Source organism: Physeter macrocephalus, chromosome 11 (genome assembly GCF_002837175.3).
Source record: "Physeter macrocephalus isolate SW-GA chromosome 11, ASM283717v5, whole genome shotgun sequence".
Classification (NCBI taxonomy): Eukaryota; Metazoa; Chordata; class Mammalia; order Artiodactyla; family Physeteridae; genus Physeter; species Physeter macrocephalus.
The window spans coordinates 68,234,217-68,254,997 of record NC_041224.1 but is presented as its reverse complement, the minus strand read 5'-3'; the positions used below and the strand labels follow the sequence as shown (position 1 = coordinate 68,254,997).

Below are 20,781 nucleotides of genomic sequence, written 5' to 3'. Positions count from 1 at the left end.
GGAGCTCTGGAAAAAATGGCCCACGTGCTTTTCTTCCTGGGGAAGGAAGGCAAGATGGTAGAGGAGGCGAGGTCCGGACCTAGATTCAGGGTTCGGGGGTCACAGCGCCTCCAATTGCCTGCAGGGAGGGAGAGGCTCCGGAACTCAGCAGAAAGGGGCACCCTGCTGGGCGTCCGGTGTGACGAGCCCTGTAGAGCTCCGGGAAAGCGAGCTGCCGCCTAGAGCGGGAAATTCGGTTGGGCAGGGGCGTTGGGCGTTCAAATGTCGCTGCCCCCGGACCTCGGGCGGCTTTTACCTATTTGGCTCAAATTCTGGGCTCTAAAGCCCGGGCGAAATTGTTACTTTTGCTCCGACTGGGCCCTGTCGCATTGTCAGGTTTACAGGCTGGACCCAGCAGAGGCTTTTCGCTTCGGCCCAGGGGGTCCACCTGTGGCCCCTGAGCCTCGGGAGACCCGGGACGTGGCCCCCGCCCCAGGAGAAAGCCAGTTGGTGGCACTTGTCTCCGCAAATTGGAACAAGATGTGCCTGCGCTCACCTGCGCGCGGTTCTCTCCCCACCCCGGGAGAGTTTAGAAGTAGTAAAACCCAGGGGAGTTAGAGCTTAAATCACTCTGGCCCTGCGGAGCGCACAATAAAGGAGGGAACTTGAGACCTACAGAAACCGCGCGGGTCGGGAGTCACAGAGGAGCCGCCAGGCCCGATCCTCGCAGGCTCCCCAGCCGGGTGGAGCCGGGGTTTGTCTCAAACAAACCCTCTCCCCTCCAGGACGAGGGGGCCAAATGAGACCATTCAATTAAATGTTTAATTGCGAATTCTGGTATGGTTTCTGGAAGGTTAATCACAGCTGTCTCAATTATTTATGGCTTTTTGGCAAATTTCCGACCAGATAAGAAGTATATTCTATTGTGAAGCGTCTTGCAGGAAATCTGATAAATATTTGATTATTCCTTTCAGCTACAAGGATTCTGCGTTCACGCCCCAAGACCCGCGGGGCAAGCGGGATTTGGGATCTCCTCCCCTGGTTGGGGCGCCCCGGGCGACGGCGGGTCGCGCCAGGAGCCGGCCGCCGACCCCTGGCTCCCCGGCCCTCGGGCAGCGGAGGAGCCCGGGCCGCCGTCCTGGAGGAGGGCGCGGGCGCCAGGCCCCAGCCCCTCGGCCTCCCGGGGGCGCGGCGCTCAGCCCGGCCGCGGCTCGAGGTGTTTCGGAGCGCGCCGCGGCGAGGGTCCGGGGTCCTGGGTCCGGCGCCCCGGGCCGAGTCGCCGCCGGGCCCTGGGAGCGGGCCCCGCCGAGGCGGCAGGGACTTCCCGAGAGTCGGTCCCCACTGGCCTCGGAGCCGCCGTCCCCGCCCCGAGCCCAGCCAGGCTTCGGCCCCGCAGCCCGAGCGCGCGGAAGACGCCGGGTCTCGGGCGGCGGAAGTACAGAGCGCACTGGGATGCGTTCGCTTTTTCTCTTTTTTTTTTCGTTTGAAATTGGATCTCTTTATTTTCTATTTGCAAAGGAGTAAAAACAGCATATACAAAACTCAGCAGCCTTGTGAGGCTCCAAAAAGAAGTGTCCTGAACATTAGGTAGCTAAGTTTGCTTTCAACAATCCGATGAAACTTCTGTATTTTCCAGTCCCCTCCGCCCCCAGTCTTGAATCTGATACGTATTAAAACCATTTTCCCCCCGCGACCAGATCTTTTTTCTTGGTAATGTTTGATCCTTATCTGACAGAAATTATTACCAATGTCACTCAGTGACCGGCTTAGCACTGACCGTTGGCTTAAGGTGGAGAAACGATGAGAACAAGATATGAAAAGGTCAACATCTCCTGGCAGACACTCCTCCCGTTCAGCTGTGAGCCGTGCACAGGAGTTGAAAACTTCAATTCAGAGCCCTTGTGACCGTCTGTTTTATTTTTACTTCGGTTTTCATTGCAGTTATTTGAGAAAATACTTTAGGGTGATTCACTATGGTTGATCTTTTTGGATCCCTAATTTTTATTCTGGAGAATTTCAGTTCAGCGATGCTATTTCTATAGGAGACTCTCAGTATTGGCCGCTAGGAAAGTTTAAGCAGACCAACGAATATAATGCTTTAAATTCATTTCAAATAGCCCCCCCAAACATATTATGTAATTAGAATGTAAAACTGTTACAAACATCTTTTACTCAAACCTATAAAAGGGAAATTTAGAGCAGGTTAACTTTTAGTAAGTCTTTAATTAAGATACTTCCGGAGTTGGAATTATCGTTTTTCTTTCAAATTTGTATTGCTTTAACAAGAGAAGTCATCACTGCAAACAGAATAAGTTATTTTATTACAAGAACAAAACAGACTTGCTAATTTTATGTCTAATTTTACCCACATTACAAATGCAAAGTATATATTATCATAGGATGTAAATTATCAAACTCCAAAATATTGTGCATAAATGAAATAAACTCAACTTGCAGAATTAGAAAGAACATTAAAGTATCTACAGTCTTTATAAATAGTGCAAAGTATACACCATATCTACAGAGTATAAACATGTGAAAATGAACTTCTTAAGGAACAGTTAGAATGGTTGATCAATTTAAAATATTAATGAGGGTACTCAAATATACAACCAACCAAAACATTTATTTTTTCTCTTTTTTTAAGAAAAACTGTCGAGCTTCTTCCCAGGCCTGCTGAGGAAATCTGTTAGCCAGCTCAAGATAGTCTTGGGAACCAAGGCATTTTCCTGAGAGAGGAAAAAAAAGAAGAGTAAAATTAAAAAGAGTTAAATTCTTCAAAATTTAAGAAATGAAAACTATTTTGATATCTGAGTACAAAATGGAGACATACTCTTCAAATAAATCATGATGCAAATTTAAGTAAAGGTAACTGATCTATATCTATCTATAGTATAAAATATATAATATATATTTTAGTCACAATCTATTTCATGCTTCTAACCTATTCAGACATTAACCCCTGTGTAAAACATTATGAAAAACATTGGTTTTGGACTCTGGAGTACGAAAATAAGTAAATAAGTATGGTAAACAAAATAAAGTGACAGTCATGTATTCCATCCTTAAGTTAGCCTTGAAAGGCTAAATCTGTATGTAAACTTTACATTATTTTCTAAAATAGTCTATTTAATCTAAAACATGATTTTAGTTTAAACATAACTTTAAAAATGCTCAAATCTGGCACTCAGTCACCTAACAAAGCAGAGGGAACTATCAGGAGCTTTACTGGCTATTGAAACAAACGATCTCATGGCCGGCCAGTCATCTAGCAGCGAGTGTTTGAAAAACAGAATTCTTCCTCAGCAATAAGAATGTGGTGCTGCCAGGAGCTGCTTTACTCTTAGAACTTAGAGGTTCACCTGGGCAATGAACTCAACATCTTGAAACATTTTGGGGGGATTTAATCTAAGCAAAAGGGGAACAGATGTCCAAGGTGCAAACTGGCAACTTAGTGTGGCATCATCATTTTTTTAAATCACGTAAGCATATTATGAGCTGTCACCAGTAGAGTGATGACTTTTTCTAAGCAAAGCAGAGAACAGTTCCCTATTTGTTGTTTTGGGCATTAACCGATAGAAAATCCACATTGGGGAAAGCATGAAAATCAGAGAAGATGGCCCCTTGGAAAAGGAAAGAAGGTTGAAACCAAGCCGACAGAGTCAGCCCCTGGGACTTCGCCTGCCAGATAGGCAGCAAATTGTGACTCATCCTTATGTCAGGAGAAAGAGGAAGAAAAAAGAATGTCTATACTTCTTACTGGCAAAAAAATTGCTGTACAATTAAAAAGAAATACATTAGAAGATTTTTCTAAGCATTTTCATAAATTCAAAATTTAAAACATTGTTCTGTAAGGTATAGTAACAAATTATGCGGATTTCTCTCTAGCCTCCAACAGCTTAAAAAAAATGCTGTCACTGAGTCAGGGCAGACGTGAACTTGCACACTAATGCAGGCTTAGACAAATGGTACCAACTATGATGTTGACTTGAATTTCTAAAAGGGGGCACAGCTTTCTGTTTACTCCTCTGAGTGCCTGGGCCAATAAAACATGACATTTTTTCATGATATTGTTACAGTTTTAGTTATATTCTCTTTTACGTACTTTTCAACACCTGCTCACTATAAATAATATGTGTGTGTGAGACAGACAGACAGGCACACACACACACCCCAGGGTGACCTCCCCTCCTCCCAAATAAGGGCTACTGAATGGGTGCCCCATAGGGTTTTGCTGGGAGTAGACCTCTGGCCACTTTAAAGACTATCAAACTAATGGAAGAATTGGGGAAAATCTAGATTAAGGTCTCATTAATCAGAGGTGCTGTCACGAGAGCCAGACAAAGAGCAACTTGTACTTCTCAATTACAGTGTGGGTAGCAGAATATTTCAAAAAGTAAAAATGCACTTTAAAATTCTACATCTCAGCTCTGATCACAGGACTCACCTCAGCAGGAATGCTATAGGGAAAAAAACCCTTGTACATCTTTTGGCCCCTGAACTGTGCTGTGCTCATCTGATGGCTTTTTCATCATGTAGAACAATTTTACACTTTTATTTTCAATAAAAAATTCAAGTACTTGAATTTAGGGGGATGTATGGGCTACTATCAATGACGATTTTATTCTGAACATGGAACCAAATGTATGTGATTTCAGCATTTATGTGATAATGTAGGCCACTATTAATGATCTGATTGTCTCTTGTATTGCAAAGTAGCTCTTTAGTAATTATTCGCCATTTATTATACCTTGCATGAGGTGAGTATAAATTACATAAAGACGTTTTGTGCTTTTCTTTTACTTCCATAGATTTCTCTGTATATTCTGATGTACTCATGCTTGATGACAAAATCAATTTCTTTATTCCCTGAAATATATTTGGTGTCCGAATCTCAAATATTTTAGGTGATGTAATAAATTGATTTCTCTAACAGTTTCAGAGGGTTGAGTGAGAAATGTCCAGCTAACAAACACATGACATTTAATTTCAATAGAGACATACCTTTGGGCTGATAAGACTGGGTATCTGCCTGACCTGGAGTCTGTGCAAAATCCTGTGTGAAACGAGAAAAGTGTTTTTTTAATACCAATGCTACGAACAGAGAATTTTGCTGAGCGTGGCTTTAAAAATGCTTCTGAATTCTGAGGCAACTATTTTTTTTTAACATCTTTATTGGAGTATGATTGCTTTACAGTGTTGTGTTAATTTCTGCTGTATAACAAAGTGTATCAGCTATACGTATACATATATCCATCCCCATATCCCCTCCCTCTTGCGTCTCCCTCCCACCCTCCCTATCCCACCCGTCTAGGTGGTCACAAAGCACCGAGCTGATCTCCCTGTGCTATGCAGCTGCTTCCCACTAGCTATCATTTGGTAGTGTATATATGTCAATGCTACTCTCTCACTTCATCCCAGCTTACCCTTCCCCCTCCCTGTGTCCTCAAGTCCATTCTCTATGTCTCCATTTTTATTCCTGTCCTGCCCCTAGGTTCATCAGAACCATTTTTTTTTTTTAGATTCCATATATATGTGTTAGCATACGGTATTGTTTTTCTCTTTCTGACCTCCTTCACTCTGTATGACAGACTCTAGGTCCATCTACCTTACTACAAATAACTCATTTTCGTTTCTTTTTATGGCTGAGTAATATTCCATTGTATATATGTGCCACATCTTCTTTACCCATTCATCTGTCGATGGACACTAGGGTTGGTTCCATGTCCTGGCTATTGTAAATAGCGCTGCAATGAACATTGTGGTATATGTCTCTTTTTGAATTATGGTTTTCTCAGGGTATATGCCCAGTAGTGGGACTGCTGGGTCATATGGTAGTTCTATTTTTAGTTTTTTAAGGAACCTCCATACTGTTCTCCATAGTGGCTGTATCAATTTACATTCCCACCAAGAGTGTAAGAGGGTTCCCTTTTCTCCACACCCTGAGGCAACTATTTTTGCATGAATAGTTTGGAGCCCAAATATAAAAGCTGAAGAAACTGACATTATGTAATTCAGGTTTTCATACGTTTAAATCAAATAATGATGACTCAAATCTTGCTAAGTATCACCAGAGGCCAGGTTGTTGCCTCCTGTGGAAAGTACAACTTTGTTTTATATCTAACAAACTGAATTCTTTAGCCAAATACTGTCTTAAAATATTGACAGATTTTTAACATTTTAAAAAGCACAACTATAAAAGCCCTTATGTATTCTGCAGCTATATCTTTTTTTTTAATTGAAGTATACTTGACATACAGTATCATATTAGTTTCAGGTGTGCATCATAGTGATTCTGTATTCATATACATTCTGAAATGGTCACCATGATATGTCTAGTTATCACATCTGTCACCATACAAAGTTATTATATTATTGACTATATTTCCTATGCTGTACATTACGTTCCCATGACATTTATTTTATAGTTGCAAGTCTGTACCTCTTAATTCCCTTCACCTATTTTGCCCACCTCCCACCTCCCCATGTCTCTTTCCCACCCACCAGTTTGTTCTCTGTATCTATGAGTCTGTTTCTGTTTTGTTATGTTTAGTTGTTTTTTATATTCCACATATGAGTGAAACCATATGGTAAAATTGCCTTTCTCTGTCTGACTTATTTCATGTAGCATAATACTCTTTAGGTCCATCCATTCTGCAGCTAAATCTTAAAGTCTAGTAATTTTACTCTTAGATGGAACATGAAAAATATCATCTATAATATGTAAAGTTTCAGGAGCTAGGACAAACTACTAGCTCTTATTTTTAATATAATTTTCTAGTAACTATTAATCATCTAACACAGAGGACCTTGAAGAACCATTTTACAGACTAAAATCCAATGTATTTTCATTCCCTTGAGCACAATTATTTATAGAAAAAAACCAAACTTGATTTAACTCCAGCAATCTAAAGTGCTATGCCAAATAAGCATTATAAGAAATTTCTGTAGTATTTATAAAAGCTGTGTGCTAAAATAAAATGTATGTTAAATGTGTTACATTTACATTAAATTACATTTAATTGTGTGTTAACTGTAATGGAGAAGAGTTGAATTAGAAGTACTCTGAGATCAACACCAGATGAAAATAATATATATGATCCTTACTTTAGATTCTGATACCATTTATAGTTTTATAAATTGTTTTCCAAGCAGTTGAAATGTAAGGGACTAAGTTGGTACAGGTGCAAAATTGTCTTTGCTCAACAATCACTCTCTTGGTTCAACAATCACTGTCCTGGTTGAGGCCTCTCTGCTCATGCCATGTAAAACTGCATATCACCTCCCTGGCAGTCCCTGTCCCTCTTTCTTGCCTTGCTTTTCTCCGTAGCACTTAATACCATCTGACATGCTATTTATTTTACTTATTTTTTTGTTTTTTGTTTGACTCCCCCCATTCTAATGAAAGATCTTTAAAGGAAGGAATTTGTATCTGTGTTATTTGCTGCTGTATTTCCAGTGCCTAGAGCAGTGCCCAGCACACCGAGGGCACTAAAAAATTACCTGTTGAATGAAAGAAAGAATAAATTTTAAGATCTTAAAATTCTCTATAAATTCTCTATAACATATTTTCTGTTTAAATTTAATCCTAAGGCTGTAAGAATATCTGAAGAATCCTAAATGTTAATTATGATGGTTATATAAAAATTCATTAAGATTTTAATTATTAATCACAAGATGTTCTTTGAAAAATCTGTACCCTACCTATAGATCTGAATATCTTTGAAAAAATTTTCAGAAACTGGAATCCAGACTCAAACAGAACAATTAAGCTGAAAATAAAACATTTCTAAACAATTGATCTAGTATGTTTATTAACTGATCATCTAATAGAGGATAGTTTAAGAAATGTAAACTACTAATTGCCATCTAAGGTGAAGAAGGCTTGGGGACTCTTTAGCCATCCCAGCCAGCTGGGCACAGTTACACCCTTTCAAAAGTGATATTTGTATATTAGCCAGAATAAGGAACAATAACAATACAGAGCTCTGCTTTCTGTTTCATTATTATGAACAGAAAACACTGTCTGTTAATCACATGTGCATCATGGAACAAAAACAGATTGGTTTTAGGGTGGAACATTTGAAGGAAAATGGAAGATTTTCAGCAAATAATGATATACAATGACAGAAAAAAAAATCACAGGATTAGCTATTAGCAAATGTTAAAGAATAGCCAACTTGATTTTCTATTGTCAAGACTGGGTTAATTTAGATGTGGAAATACTGCTTTGCTTTGCTACAGTACTAATGCTGATTCCATTCCTACAGAATTTAACTGGATCAGAAAAATATAAGGCCATACTTAAAAGTTTTAGATTTAAGAAAAAGCAACATAACAGATTTTTATTATACACACACAGACTGTGTGTGTATTTTTTTATTTATTTAAAAATTTATTTAAAAATTTACAAATAAACTGATATTTTAATTGATCTTTCTTCAGCAATCATTATCTTTTCCCTATAAATAGACAAAAAGCAAGATGAATTAACAGTTAAAGCCTTAAAGAAGTCTTTTAAAAAACATTTCCTAAGTGCAGGCTTACCATTTCATTAACTGGAAAAATACCCTTTTCTTGAAATCCTCCAAGTAGAAATTATACAACACTCAAACCCCAGTTTTACTATCATGATATTTTAGAAATTAATTTCAAGCACAGAAATATGTGAAGTTTTTAAAAGGTAGCGTGGATGGCAAGAATAAACAGCTGGTTCGCTTTTACTTTTCAATTGCATTAGCTTACACACAGAGCCAGAGAATTAGGCATAACACAGAAGGTACCTGAATGAACGTGGCCAGTAGAACACAGCTCATCTCCTGCTCCAGAATGATCTTGTTCTGAAGATTGTTGTAACAAGCAGCGATAAGTGAAGGGAACAGCACTTTGATCAGCCGTGGGTCACTGAAATACTGGAAGGGCAACTGGCAAAGCTTCTGCAGCACCGTGGGGTGGCGGCCGGACTGCACGATGACCTGAAACAGAGGAGGAACCCCAGGTCAGCTGCCAAAAAGCCCCGGACTGCCTGCCCTGTGTCCCCCTTCCCCAGCCAGTAGTGCCAGTAAGAACCATGGAGAACACGCTGAATAAGTGTAAGGAGGAAAGAAAAAGACTCCTAAACTCCTTACCAGAGCTTAACTGAAGTGATATTTGAAAGGAGCAGAAAAGAAAGAAATCTCATTTCCTAACTTAAGGAAAAGATTCCAAAAGTTCTGCACCCATTTAAAAATTCTTATAATCCACGAGGAATCATGCTTTTATCATGGAGAGAGGGTGCCTGTGAAATGGGTTTGGGATACACACTGCTTTAACAGAGTGCCCCACCCTTCACTCTTCCCCTTAAAGCAAAACAGCCATATTCCTTAAAACCTGCAAAGAGCTCACTCACAAGAAAGATACCCTTTCCTATAGTCCTGCCCACTAACCTAGCTCACGCAATATATTGAACACAGATAGATCTATTCTGTATGCAGACAAACCCTTGGAAAGAAAAGGGGATTGTAAAGGGAATGGGAAGTTTCAGCAAACACAGGCTCCAAAAGTTCCTTCCTCCGATCCATACAGCTTATCTATGTTTCCATCAGTGCCACTGAGTCTAAAAGGAGAATTGTTTAGATAAATGAGACTGTTGTCTTGAAGCAGTCTAGGTTTACAACTGTGTACATTTTAAGAAATGGGGCAATGCAATTAATGGGCTTGCAGGGAAGCCCTCCTAACTTACTCCCTAGGCCTACATGATAAACTAAGAAATGTCAAAATCAGATCTGTTTCAAGTAACCTTGATTAGACTGTTCTAATATAAAAGAGCTGGGTGACCCAAAGCCCACTTCTTGGTATAGGAGGAAGCTCACGGAAGGTTAGAAACACTGTAAAATCTAAGGTCAAGACCGTAAATTGTACTTGGAAAAACACAGTTTTACAGGTACACACCCAGACAGGACTGCATTCAAATTAAAACCAGAAGGACAGAATGAAACAGCAGAGGCAGGAGAAACATAAATTACAGGGATTTACAAGTTTTCAAAGTACTTTTAACAATACTTTAAGAACACACTCTCAGATGATAATGCAGTTTGGTTTAAGAAGAAAATCAACAAAGTAATAGTTCACATATTTTAGTTCAATAGCTAAAATGACATCAAAAACCTTTAGAGAATGTTGATAGGGACTTGTTAATACCTTCAAATCCAGCAGGAATTTTAAAGACTTGCAGTGTGACAATTCAGCACATGGCTATATGCTGCCATTTCTGACACTGGCTGAGAAAAATATGCCCTATCATCTATTTTATTGATAAAGCATTTGCTTAAATCTTTATTTTAATTATTAGCTACAAATTTTGTAGCACAGCCAAATGATCATCACTTTAGAATTTATAATGATACCGTTATTAGAAGTCTCTTTTCTCCCTTTGGACAAAAATTAAGAACAAGTTTTTTCTTTGGAACTTCACTGTTAAAATGCTATTATTGGAAGACTCACTGATTGAAAAGACATTAAACTGGACAGTCTGGCTAGCACGGGTACAATGTTAACTCAAAGATGACAACTCCTGGTTCCTGGTAAATTAGCCCAGAACATGAGAGCTTAACCATAACTTATTCCACCTGGACTCCTGACTCTCGCTGGGGTGAGGCAGAGCCCCTTGGGGGTCAGTCCCCTCTGGGAACAGCGCTGGCTATCAGTTGCCCGTTGAAAAAGTGAGTTTACAGAGGTCACCAGCAGTGTAGTGAGATGACCTGCCAGAGGCCACTACCTTTAAGTCCTCAGACTGCAGAAGACACAAATGGATGCAGGCAGTTTGGTTACCTTGGGGTAAGGAGTTCTACCCATAGGACTAACTATGACAGGACTCAACCAGATTATAGGTAAGGGGTCCAGTCCGTGACAGCCACACCCTTGGCTTGGCTGTGAGCCAGAGTAGGACATGTAGTTGTCACTGTCCCTCAAAGCACACTTCAGACATTGTGGGGAGACAGGATTAGGAGATCCCGAAGTGGCCAACCTGTAGCACTGAGACTCAGTTGGCGAGACTACTCCTGGATAATTCAGGTGGGCTCTTGGCACAGAGCAGTGGCAGTTTGATGTCATGAGCGCAGCTAAATAGTCATCTGAATTAGGCTAATAAGCACTTCCTGTAGGGGCAGGGAGCTGGTGTGGCCTCAATAGTAATGAGAAACCTCCTTTCAAATATGATGTCCATTTTCAGATGCAGAGTAGGGCTCCAAGGAAACCAAGGGAATTTCTAGCAACATTCAGATCAAAAGAGACTGAAACTGAACTTGCCTCTTGCTCTTAGGTGTGATTCTAAAATAGGTACTAACTTAAGAAGAACTCTAGGAGATCTGAGTTCCTGCCTTCACTCTAATCACCAACTAGTTGTGTGACCTAAGCAAATAGCTCAGTTGCTTTGGGTTTTAATTTTTTAAAAAGTATACTTTTCATTGAAGTATAACACACACACCCATTAAGTTAATAGCTTGATTTTTCACGAAGTGAACTTACCTGTGTTGCCAGCACCCAAATTAAGAAAGAGAACACGACCAAGCGTTCTGGGTCTTTAATATACTCTTTCTCACTGAAAATTAGATTCCTGCATTTTGAATTTAAGACAAGTCACAGAAACTACTTGATTGTATTGGAACATAAGATCTCTCTTATGTTCTTAGCACTTCGAGGCATTCTTGGATTCAGTCTCGATCAATCATTCTCTACCAGCGTTCGGTGGGTGTTCTATAGGAGAAGTTCCACGTGCAGCTGTATTTCTGATGTATCTGTGAGGAGGAAGGTGATCTCCGCATCTTACTCTTCCGCCATCTTGCCTGCTCTCCTCGATCAATCATTCTCTGGAGAGAATTCTCCTTTGGTCTTCTAAGCAAAGGCCAGTGGGCCTAATTCCTCAGTCACTGAAGAAAGACACCTTTTACCCAAATGCCCTGGCACTCACCACCTTCTTCTTTGGTATCATTGGCAAGGGGTTGGCGGAGGGAGTAGGGAGAGGGTAAGAGAGGAAGTGGGAGAGAGACCCTCACTTCCTTTTCTTTTTCGGAAATATCAACAATTCTGGGAAGAAGGGGCTTTAGAAAAAGGAAAGTTGCATGCTGCCAATGTGTGCTATACCCTGTGGAAAGAGGGCCAAGAGGATCTGAATGCTGGCATTAAAAAGGCATCTGGGAAAAAAATAAAAATAAAAGGAATCTGGAGTAGACAAGTGGACATGTTGATTCTTTCATCTGTTGATCCCTGACTACCCACTAAGCCTTCCGGCTCCAATCTTTGCACTTCCTACCAAGTGAAGCATAATCTGGGTGCACTGAGTAAGAGAGCCAGAAGAGAGCTCTAAATTCAGTGGACGTTTGCTGAGTGCCTCCTGTGTGCCAAGTGCTGTCGGGGACATGGACAGGAATCAAGTTTTAGCTCTCAGGGAGATGAAGTATGTCCACAGTAGACAATGATACAAAGGAGCCTGGGTCATCAGAGAGGGAAGGATAAGGTACTAGGGGACCCCTCACCTCCTTCCTTAGGCGGGGAAGGCTGCACTGAGAAGGTGGGCTGGACCTTCAAGGCTAGATCAGATCTGAGCACCGAGAATTGTAGGTGGAGGAATTTTAGGTGGAGAAAAGAAACGCCTAGGTTCAATAACCAGCCTGTCTTTGTCTGCTCAGGCTGCCATTACAAAATACTATAAACTAGGTGTCTAAATGACAGAAATTTATTTTCGCACAGTTCAGGAGCCTGGAAGTCTGAGATCAGGGTGCATGCAGCATGGTTGGGTTCTGGTGAGCACTCTCTTCCTGGTTTGCAGACTTGACACCTCAGTGTGTCCTCATGTGGCCTTTCCTTAGTGAGTGCACATGGAAAGAGAGATCTCTCTCTTCCTCTTCTTATAAGGCCACCAATCCTATCACATTAGGACCCCACCCTCATGACCTTGTTTAACCTTAATTAACTCTTAAAAGACCTATCTCCAAGTACAGTCACATTGGGGTTAGCATATGAATTTTGGGGGGATACAATTCAATCCATAGCTCAGGTCTGATTCCTCATCACCCCTGGCCAGAATAAAGTTTCATTAGCAGGCTACCCTCACTAACCAGGTGGATTTTAGAAGTGACTGGGTCAGTTGTCTCCCAGTGGGCATAAGCCGTGAATCTGCAGGCTCAAGTGTGCTTGGTGTTAGGTAGCCCTGGGCTCTAGGCCTGGCTCTGGTCAGTTAACCAGTTTGAGCCTCAGTGTTCTTTCAATAAAATAGAGGTAGATGGCAGCCTTCAGGGTTTACATGAGGATCAAATGAGACAGTGTCCGTGACCACAATGCATTAATAAAAAACAATGTTAGTTATGAGTGTTTGGTTAGCTCACCAGCTCTGCTGCTCTGAGTCTTCTCCTGCCGGATCTGGCTTCCCTACACTTGCAGGACCAGAAGTCCCCTCCCAGCATTAGGCCTAATGAATGCTTTCCATCATCCCACCCCCATCTCCCCATAAGGGCTGCTCATTAGAACAGGGCATCTGGCAGCAGCAGGCCCTGCTCTGGCTGGGACTCATCAGCAAGCTTCATGCCACCTGGGAAGCCATTGCGGCGGCCTCTCCCTGGCCCTGACTGCACAGGAGACAGCTATGCAAACAGTGCTGGGGATGCAGCTAGGATCTTGTGGTGGTAGGGTAGGAAGTGCATTCTGAAGGCTCTGAAAAGAAAATCCTAGCATAAGCACGATCCAAGAAATGCAGGTAGTGGTACAGAGAAACAGTCTTAGCTTACTCTGTGTGTGTGTGTGTGTGTGTGTGTGTGTGTGTGTGTGTGTGTGTGTGTGTGTGTTTTGAGCCTGTTGTGCTACACTTGTCAATCTGAAGACAGAGCAGGAAGGGCCAAAGCTAATAGGCTGGTGTTGTGGCCTCCTGATTCAGACCCAGGAGGAGCTTCCCTCCAAGCGCTTGAGGAAATCCTTAAGCCCAGGAAGTCTTCCCAAGTAGCACAGCCTGAGAATGCCTCTCCTTTTCAACCCAAAGACAAGGCAGCAGCTATTACATATTTAAGTGTGTGTAGCTTAATTCCTAGTTCCAGAAGGGCAGGAACTGTATCTTTTACTCTTCTGTCCTCCATTGCTCTGTTACAGGGCTAGGCACATCAAAGTTACTGGAATGAATGAATCAAAGTGACAGAGGGTCCCTAGTTAACAAATTCTTCTGTACCTTACCTTGGGGGAGAATCATACCACAATATCTTCTCATGAGGTATAGATGCCGTTTTCTGACTCAGGGGCCTCAATGGTCTCCACATCATGTTGCCTTAGGTCTGCATAGCTAGTCCCTCGTCATAGACTGAATGTTTGCACACCCCCCCCCCAACCCCCGCATCCGCACTCACACACACCACTTCTTATGTTGAAATCCTAACCCTCATGTGGTGGCATCAGGAGGTGGGGGCCTTTCGGAGGTGATTAGATCATGAGGGTGGAGCCCTCATGAATGGGATTAATACCCTTATAAAAGAGACCCCAGAGGGCTCTCTAGTCCTCTTTCTGCCATGTGAGGATACGATGAGAAGTTGGTAGTCTGTAACCTGCAAGAGGGCCCTCCCCAGAACCTGAACAGGCTGGCACCCTGACCTTGGACTTCCAGCCTCCAGAACTGTGAGAAACAAATTTCTATTGTTTATAAGCTACCCAGTCTATGGAACTTTGTTATTGCAGCCCAAACTAAGACATCCCTAAAGAATGGAATTTGTGATACTCTGTCTCCTATCCTAGAAGGAAGTTGGGCTTGAGATCCTCAGCATCCTAGGCACAAACTCAGGGCTCCCTGGCCTGGTTATAATGAGAGGTCTGGAAAAAATCCTCCTCCTTTGTGGGTGGTGGGTGACACTGGTCTCTCACTTGATGTGAAAGAATCCAAAATCTTCTAGGATATCACGTTGCCAGAACCTCAGCAATACCCAACACAGAAGAAAGCCTGTCACTGGCGGAGACATTACTCAATAGTCTATAAAGCCCCTTTCCCTACATTGTCTGAGTCTCTAAACACCCTGTGAGGTGGGCAGACAGGGATGACTATACTCTTTTATAAGAAGAGATCTAACGCTCAGAAAGTTTGAGAGACTTGTCGCAGGTCCACCAGCCAGTCACTTATGGAGCTGGGCCTGGAAAACTCTTACGACTGACTGCTGGCTTTTCTCTCACCGCTCAGGCCTGTCCAGGGCTATCAGACACTCATGAGGTTGCCCCTTACTAGGCAGAGGGGCTCTCTGTCACCTGAGCTCATTCCAATGACTGGCTGCCAGCCAGCTTCTCGCACAACTTTGCCAGCCCAGAGGAAGATGAGGATGACATACTGTCGTTCTAAACAGACTAAACCAATTGACATACACCGATTAAACCAACACAAAAGGCCTTTCTTCAAAACCCTATATTCTGTTTGGCTAGGTATCAAATAACCAGTTCTGCGCTATGGGCTGTGCTGTGCTAAGGGCTTGTCTCAAATGATCAGACCTAAGAGAGGAACGGTTGGCAATGGGGCTAGATTCTCAGGAGTGAACTGTTGGAACATGTGACTCCGAAATGAGGACCCTCTTGTGATGGTTATGTAGTCAGCTGCCTTCTGGGTTTTGAGTGCCTGCAAATCTGGACTTACATTTTTGAAACAACTGCTATCATATATAATATATTTATAATGTTAATCCTTGGTATGACCTGAATAGTTTTTCCCAACAGTTACATTTAAAGAAGAAAAAAATGAAAGTGGAGGTAGGCTACTGAGTAGTTCTAAGTCTGGTCTAGAAATGCAGTCGGCCCGGGGAGAGTTTGCAGATTTCACATCTGTGAAATGACAACTGCTGTATTCACTTCAAAGATCCCAAGGAGAGTGGCTAGGAAGGCCTATGGAGACTCTATCATGTTATGTAAATGGAAAACAGCCCGATTCTCCTCACCCAGAAGGCCCCCTTCCTCCAACTGTGACCACCTGGAATGCAGCCAAGAACCAGGAAGTGAGCAGGCAGACCGCTGAGCAGACAAATCAGTTCATTCATCAAAAATCTACTGAGCATCTACTCTGGCCAAGTGCTGTGTTAGGCTCGGGGAGCAGGGTAGTGAATGAGTCAGACACACCCTTGCCCTCATAGAGTGCCCAGTCTTTCCACAAAACCGATGTCAATTATTCACAGCAAAGTTCTGCAAGCTCCAACTCAGTCTACCAATTCACATTTCAGAAGCAAGTCTAACAAAGTGGATTGGAATCAGCAAATTAGGAGACTGCTGGAGGTAGGTAAACTGACAACAGGAAGAAGCATCAGCTGACACGAATAAGTGACGGGTGGGAATTAAAATTATTTCAAGAAGAAATAAGAATTCAGAAAGTTGCTTGGAACCATTTAGTATATAAATGGTTGGTCTTGAGTGCATTAATGTACTGTAGTAAAATATCATATTATAACCCATTACCTTTTCTTAGTACTCTACAGTTTAAAAATTTGCTTCACATACATGATAATCCTCCTGTACCTGATATTATAGTAGGTATTCATTTCTTAAGGCATCAAAAAATATACATTAAGTATAATTTAAGTTTAAGAAGACAGGAGACTAATATTTAAAAAATGAACACAAGTAGTTAATTATTTTTTAACATCTTTATTGGAGTATAATTGCTTTACAATGGTGTGTTAGTTTATGCTTTATAACAAAGCGAATCAGTTATACATGTCCCCATACCTCTTCCCTCTTGCATCTCCCTCCCTCCCACCCTCCCTAGCCCACCCCTCTAGGTGGTCACAAAGCATGGAGCTGATCTCCCTGTGCTATGTGGCTGCTTCCCACTAGCTAGCTATTTTACTAGTTTGGTGGTGTATATATATATGTGCATGCCACTCTCTCACTTTATCCCAGCTTACCCTTCCCCCTCCCTGTATCCTCAAGTCCATTGACACAGACCTACTAGAGAATGGAGTTAATGTTAAATAAACATCATGTTTTAAAGGTAAGTTTGGTCTTCTGCAAAATTCACTTATATGGGAACAGCTCATTCCCTGAGCATACCAAAACCATGACACTAAATAATAGAAATAAACTAGAAAAAGGTTCTGTGGCAGTTTCTTGCCCCTCTCCAAATCCATCTATCCATCCCTCCAAGCATCTTAGACACAACCATGGTGTCCTATAGTAAAATCTCTCTCTCTCTAGAACTCACCTAATTCAAGGAAACAAAACAGAAAATGCTCATGTTCTGTCTTACCTACTTATACTCTGTGAATCCTGCTGATTTTGCTAAGATCTAAGAGTGATCCTGAATTTCCCCCTTATTTAGGAGAAAGTTTTGCATTCTGTTTTATTTTTATTATTATTATTATTATTTTCTCAGAATGCCCTCTGGCAAGCTTCTAACTACTTACATCACTGGGACTCCAACCCCATGTCTGCCATGGACCAGAAGACAGAACCACACATATGGCCTGCCTGGCTCCAGATGCACAAGCAGTTGTTTAGGCAAAGACAGGCAGATGCGAATCTCCAGTTTTCAACGCTCTTAAGACTATAAGCTCCATGGGAACAGGGGTTATGTCCCTTTTATTCACTGCTGTGTCCCCAGCATCTGGCATAGGGCCTAGCACAGTGCCTGACAAATTGTAGGTGCTCAATAACCATCTGGGGAATGAATGAATGAGGACTGAGCTTTGCTTTCCAAACCTGACTCCAGAGGCCTATACCTTCTGCACCAGAGCCCTGGGCCTACTCTTCCCAGGGCCTTCAAGGTCCTCAGAGACACTGTCTTTGGACCTACAAGAACAGCTGACTGAGTACCTCAGCCAGCACCCTGTCCAATCCAACAGCCTCTTGGCACAAAGGTGCGGAGAGTAGGGCTAGGTGGGGCGGGGGCAGCGTCTTTCAGCAAGACTTGTGAGCTGGTCAGTCAAGCCTAAGGCCAAACCACCTCCGTCGGCCAGGGTGGTAGGGTGAGTGGAATACGGGTCAGACAGAAATGTATACAAATAGTTAAGTCTCACCAAGGCAAATTCTTTATGCTGAGGAATTCCTGTTTTGCTTTTTTCCATTTCTTGTCAGAGACAAGGTGTCCTCAACAAAGGGGCAAAAATAGGCGTCTAGACATCTAAAGTCATTATAAGAGACAGCCAAAAGAGTCTGTAAATCATTGGAACAAAGAATATTTTTCTAGCAGAGCAGAAACAAAGTAGTTGTTGCATTCCTCCCCTCAAAACTGGTCCTGCTACAATGCTGAAGTGAAGAGGTAGCAGCCGCAGTGGCCAGGCCAGTGCACAAGCCTCTCTATCCATATTGCTCTTGACAAGTCTCATCACACCTGAAGCCCAGGCCCAGGAGAGGAACAATATGACAGGAGGGGCCTTGAGGCCAGTGACCTCTATGATTCATATAAAGAAATGGCATGCCCCAAACACACACACACACCTTGTTTCTCTAATCTCATGCCTTGGGGGTAGAGTAGGGAGGGTGTTGAAGTGGCTTTATTTAAATACCACATGAGAAAAGTTTTAAGAGTCTGTCCACATACATAATCAAATCAAATTCAGAGCAGAGAAACACGAAGATTCCCTTGGCTATAGCACTGCAAACAAATTCCCCTCCTCCCAAGCTTGCTTCTGCCATAAGATAGATTTCTAGGCTGAGATTAAATGCAGAGATCTTGGCAGACTGTGTGGGAGGCAGGCCCTTTAAGCACTAGCCTTCTTGCTGGTGGTCCCAGGGATTCACTGCTGTCTAGCGCCAGCAGAGGGTCAAGGAGGAAGGAAAGAGGGGGAAGAAGGGAAGGAGGGAGGAAAGCAGCCAGGGGCACGAGGAGAGGCTAAAGCCAGTAGTTGGGGGCTTGGCCTCTCAGAGGCTTTGGAAACCAGGTGATCCTACAGAAACGAGGGCTTTCTTCATGTAGTAAAGGGTGAGTGGCTGTCCTGCAGTGTCCTTCAAGGGAAACTGGGTGAGAAGGCCCCTGAGCTGTGTTCCCTGCTTCCTATGGGTGACATGCTGTGTGCTGAGTACCACTAGCAGAGGGGTGCAAAGGAGGCTTCTGGGCAGGCCTCCCCCTCAAACGCCACTCTGCTCCTACAGGCGAGAATGATGCTTCAGAACCAGGGACATCAGGTCCCAGTCCTGGGGCTCCAGTGTGGAAGTCCTGAGGCGCTCCACATACTGGAGTGTACTTTCAGACGTAGGCTGAACATATCATCCTGTTGCTGTCCTCATCATCTCCTAGAGGATAAATCCCCAATTCTCAGCCCCACACGTAGAGAGTTGGTCTTCATGACCTGGGCCTGGCCTGCTTCTTCACTCTTAGCTCTTATTCCTTCCACTACCTCCTAAGCTCCAGCCAGAATGAACAGTTTGCAGTTCTCTAAACCTTCCCAGGCTATTTTACATCTCAGTATCTTTGCTCATGGTCTTAACCTGTGCCTAGAATGTCTTTCCTACCTTGCTACCTGGTAAGTATCTATTCCACTGTCAGATATCAGCTCAAGCACCAGCTCCACTGTGAAATATTTCTAAGAGGAAGCTCTAGCACCAATCCAGGTTTGTTTACTGTCTGTCTCTCCCTTTTCTCCTAGAATGTCAGCAACTTGAGAGCAGGGACTTAGTCTGTTTTGTTTCTCTCTGTCTCCTGGGTATCTAGAACAGTGCCTGGACCATTGCAGGCACTCGTTAAATGTTTGTGGAAGGAAGGAAAGAGTCTCAGCACTGACAGCACTGCTCCTAGGCTGTGGGTTCCACAAGGACAAGATCTGGGTTGTATTCATTTCTTTACCTCCCAGCACTTGGTTTGAGATGGGGTGGGCATTTAGCAAAAGCTGATAAATGAGAGAAGGAATCAGTGATGAATGCTCATATGGACAGCAAGCTCATGATACGGGGCATTTCCCCAAGAATAAGTCACCTCCAGCCTCCTGTTCCATGTTAGAGCTTCTTTTTACTTCTTTCATGTTGTCTATTTTGTGAGAAGAGTTACCTTTTAAATGAAGCATGTTCTAAATTCCCTTCAAACACATCTTGTAGCACAACAAGTGTGGGCTAGATTCTCTTAAAAACTTGGCTAACCCTAAAAGTCACAGATTCTATAATTTGTCAGGGACTATACCCATATGTGCTTTTTCTGTTTTAATTTATGTTTGAAAAAGAACCTTGTCTAAAGAGCACAAACCTTGGAGATGATACAGACTCACTGTACCGTCATACATTTGAGGGACTATTTTATTTTGGATTTTTTGTTTATTTGCATTATCTGTGTCCCATCTACCACAAGGTGGGGGGAGGGGAGAAGAGAGAAGGCTGGCCACAAAAAGTCCTAGATAATGTGCCAGGAGGCCTGGCTCCAGGGACTTGAGCAAGTCCTTCTCTTGTCTGGCAACGAGGGGAGTTGGACTAGATGATCTCTGAAGGTCTGTGAACTTGCAGAAATAATATAATCCTGTGCTATGAGCATTCACACACAGAAGCACCTTTTGCTGACTATACCTGCACAGATATTACACTTAAATATGGTAAAAAAAAATAGTTTAGAATATGTTTTTCTTAGGAATGAATGAAAAGTCTTCACACAAAATATGCTATCTCCACATTCTCAACTATTCTGATTTTCTAATCCAGCTTCTTTAAGAAAAGAGAACTTATAATTACACACACACACACACACACACACACACACACACGAGTACTGGCAAGATTATGTCCATTACAGACTAACAGGACATGTGTGGGGGGGTTGGGAGGTGGGTAGGTAGATGGACAGTATTTAATAATGCCCTAAAATACAAATATTCCAAGTGGGCTCTGGACCTTTCCTGTGAG

The 20,781-nt window shown here is 42.6% G+C and overlaps 1 protein-coding gene across 9 annotated transcripts in view; it reads right to left on the bottom strand.

The window, feature by feature from the left end:
• Positions 1-1,474: 1,474 nt before the first annotated feature.
• SCAPER (S-phase cyclin A associated protein in the ER) overlaps positions 1,475-20,781 on the bottom strand; it is a 491,770-nt gene continuing 472,463 nt past the window's right edge. For all 9 annotated transcript variants that reach the window (XM_055088136.1, XM_028495131.2, XM_024128925.3 and 6 more), the window contains 3 exons: positions 8,763-8,954; positions 4,984-5,035; positions 1,475-2,708 (listed from right to left, as the gene is read on the bottom strand). In XM_055088136.1, the coding sequence (XP_054944111.1) occupies positions 2,605-2,708; positions 4,984-5,035; positions 8,763-8,954 (348 nt within the window). In that variant the 3' untranslated portion in view covers positions 1,475-2,604. The remainder of the gene's footprint in view (positions 2,709-4,983; positions 5,036-8,762; positions 8,955-20,781) is intronic.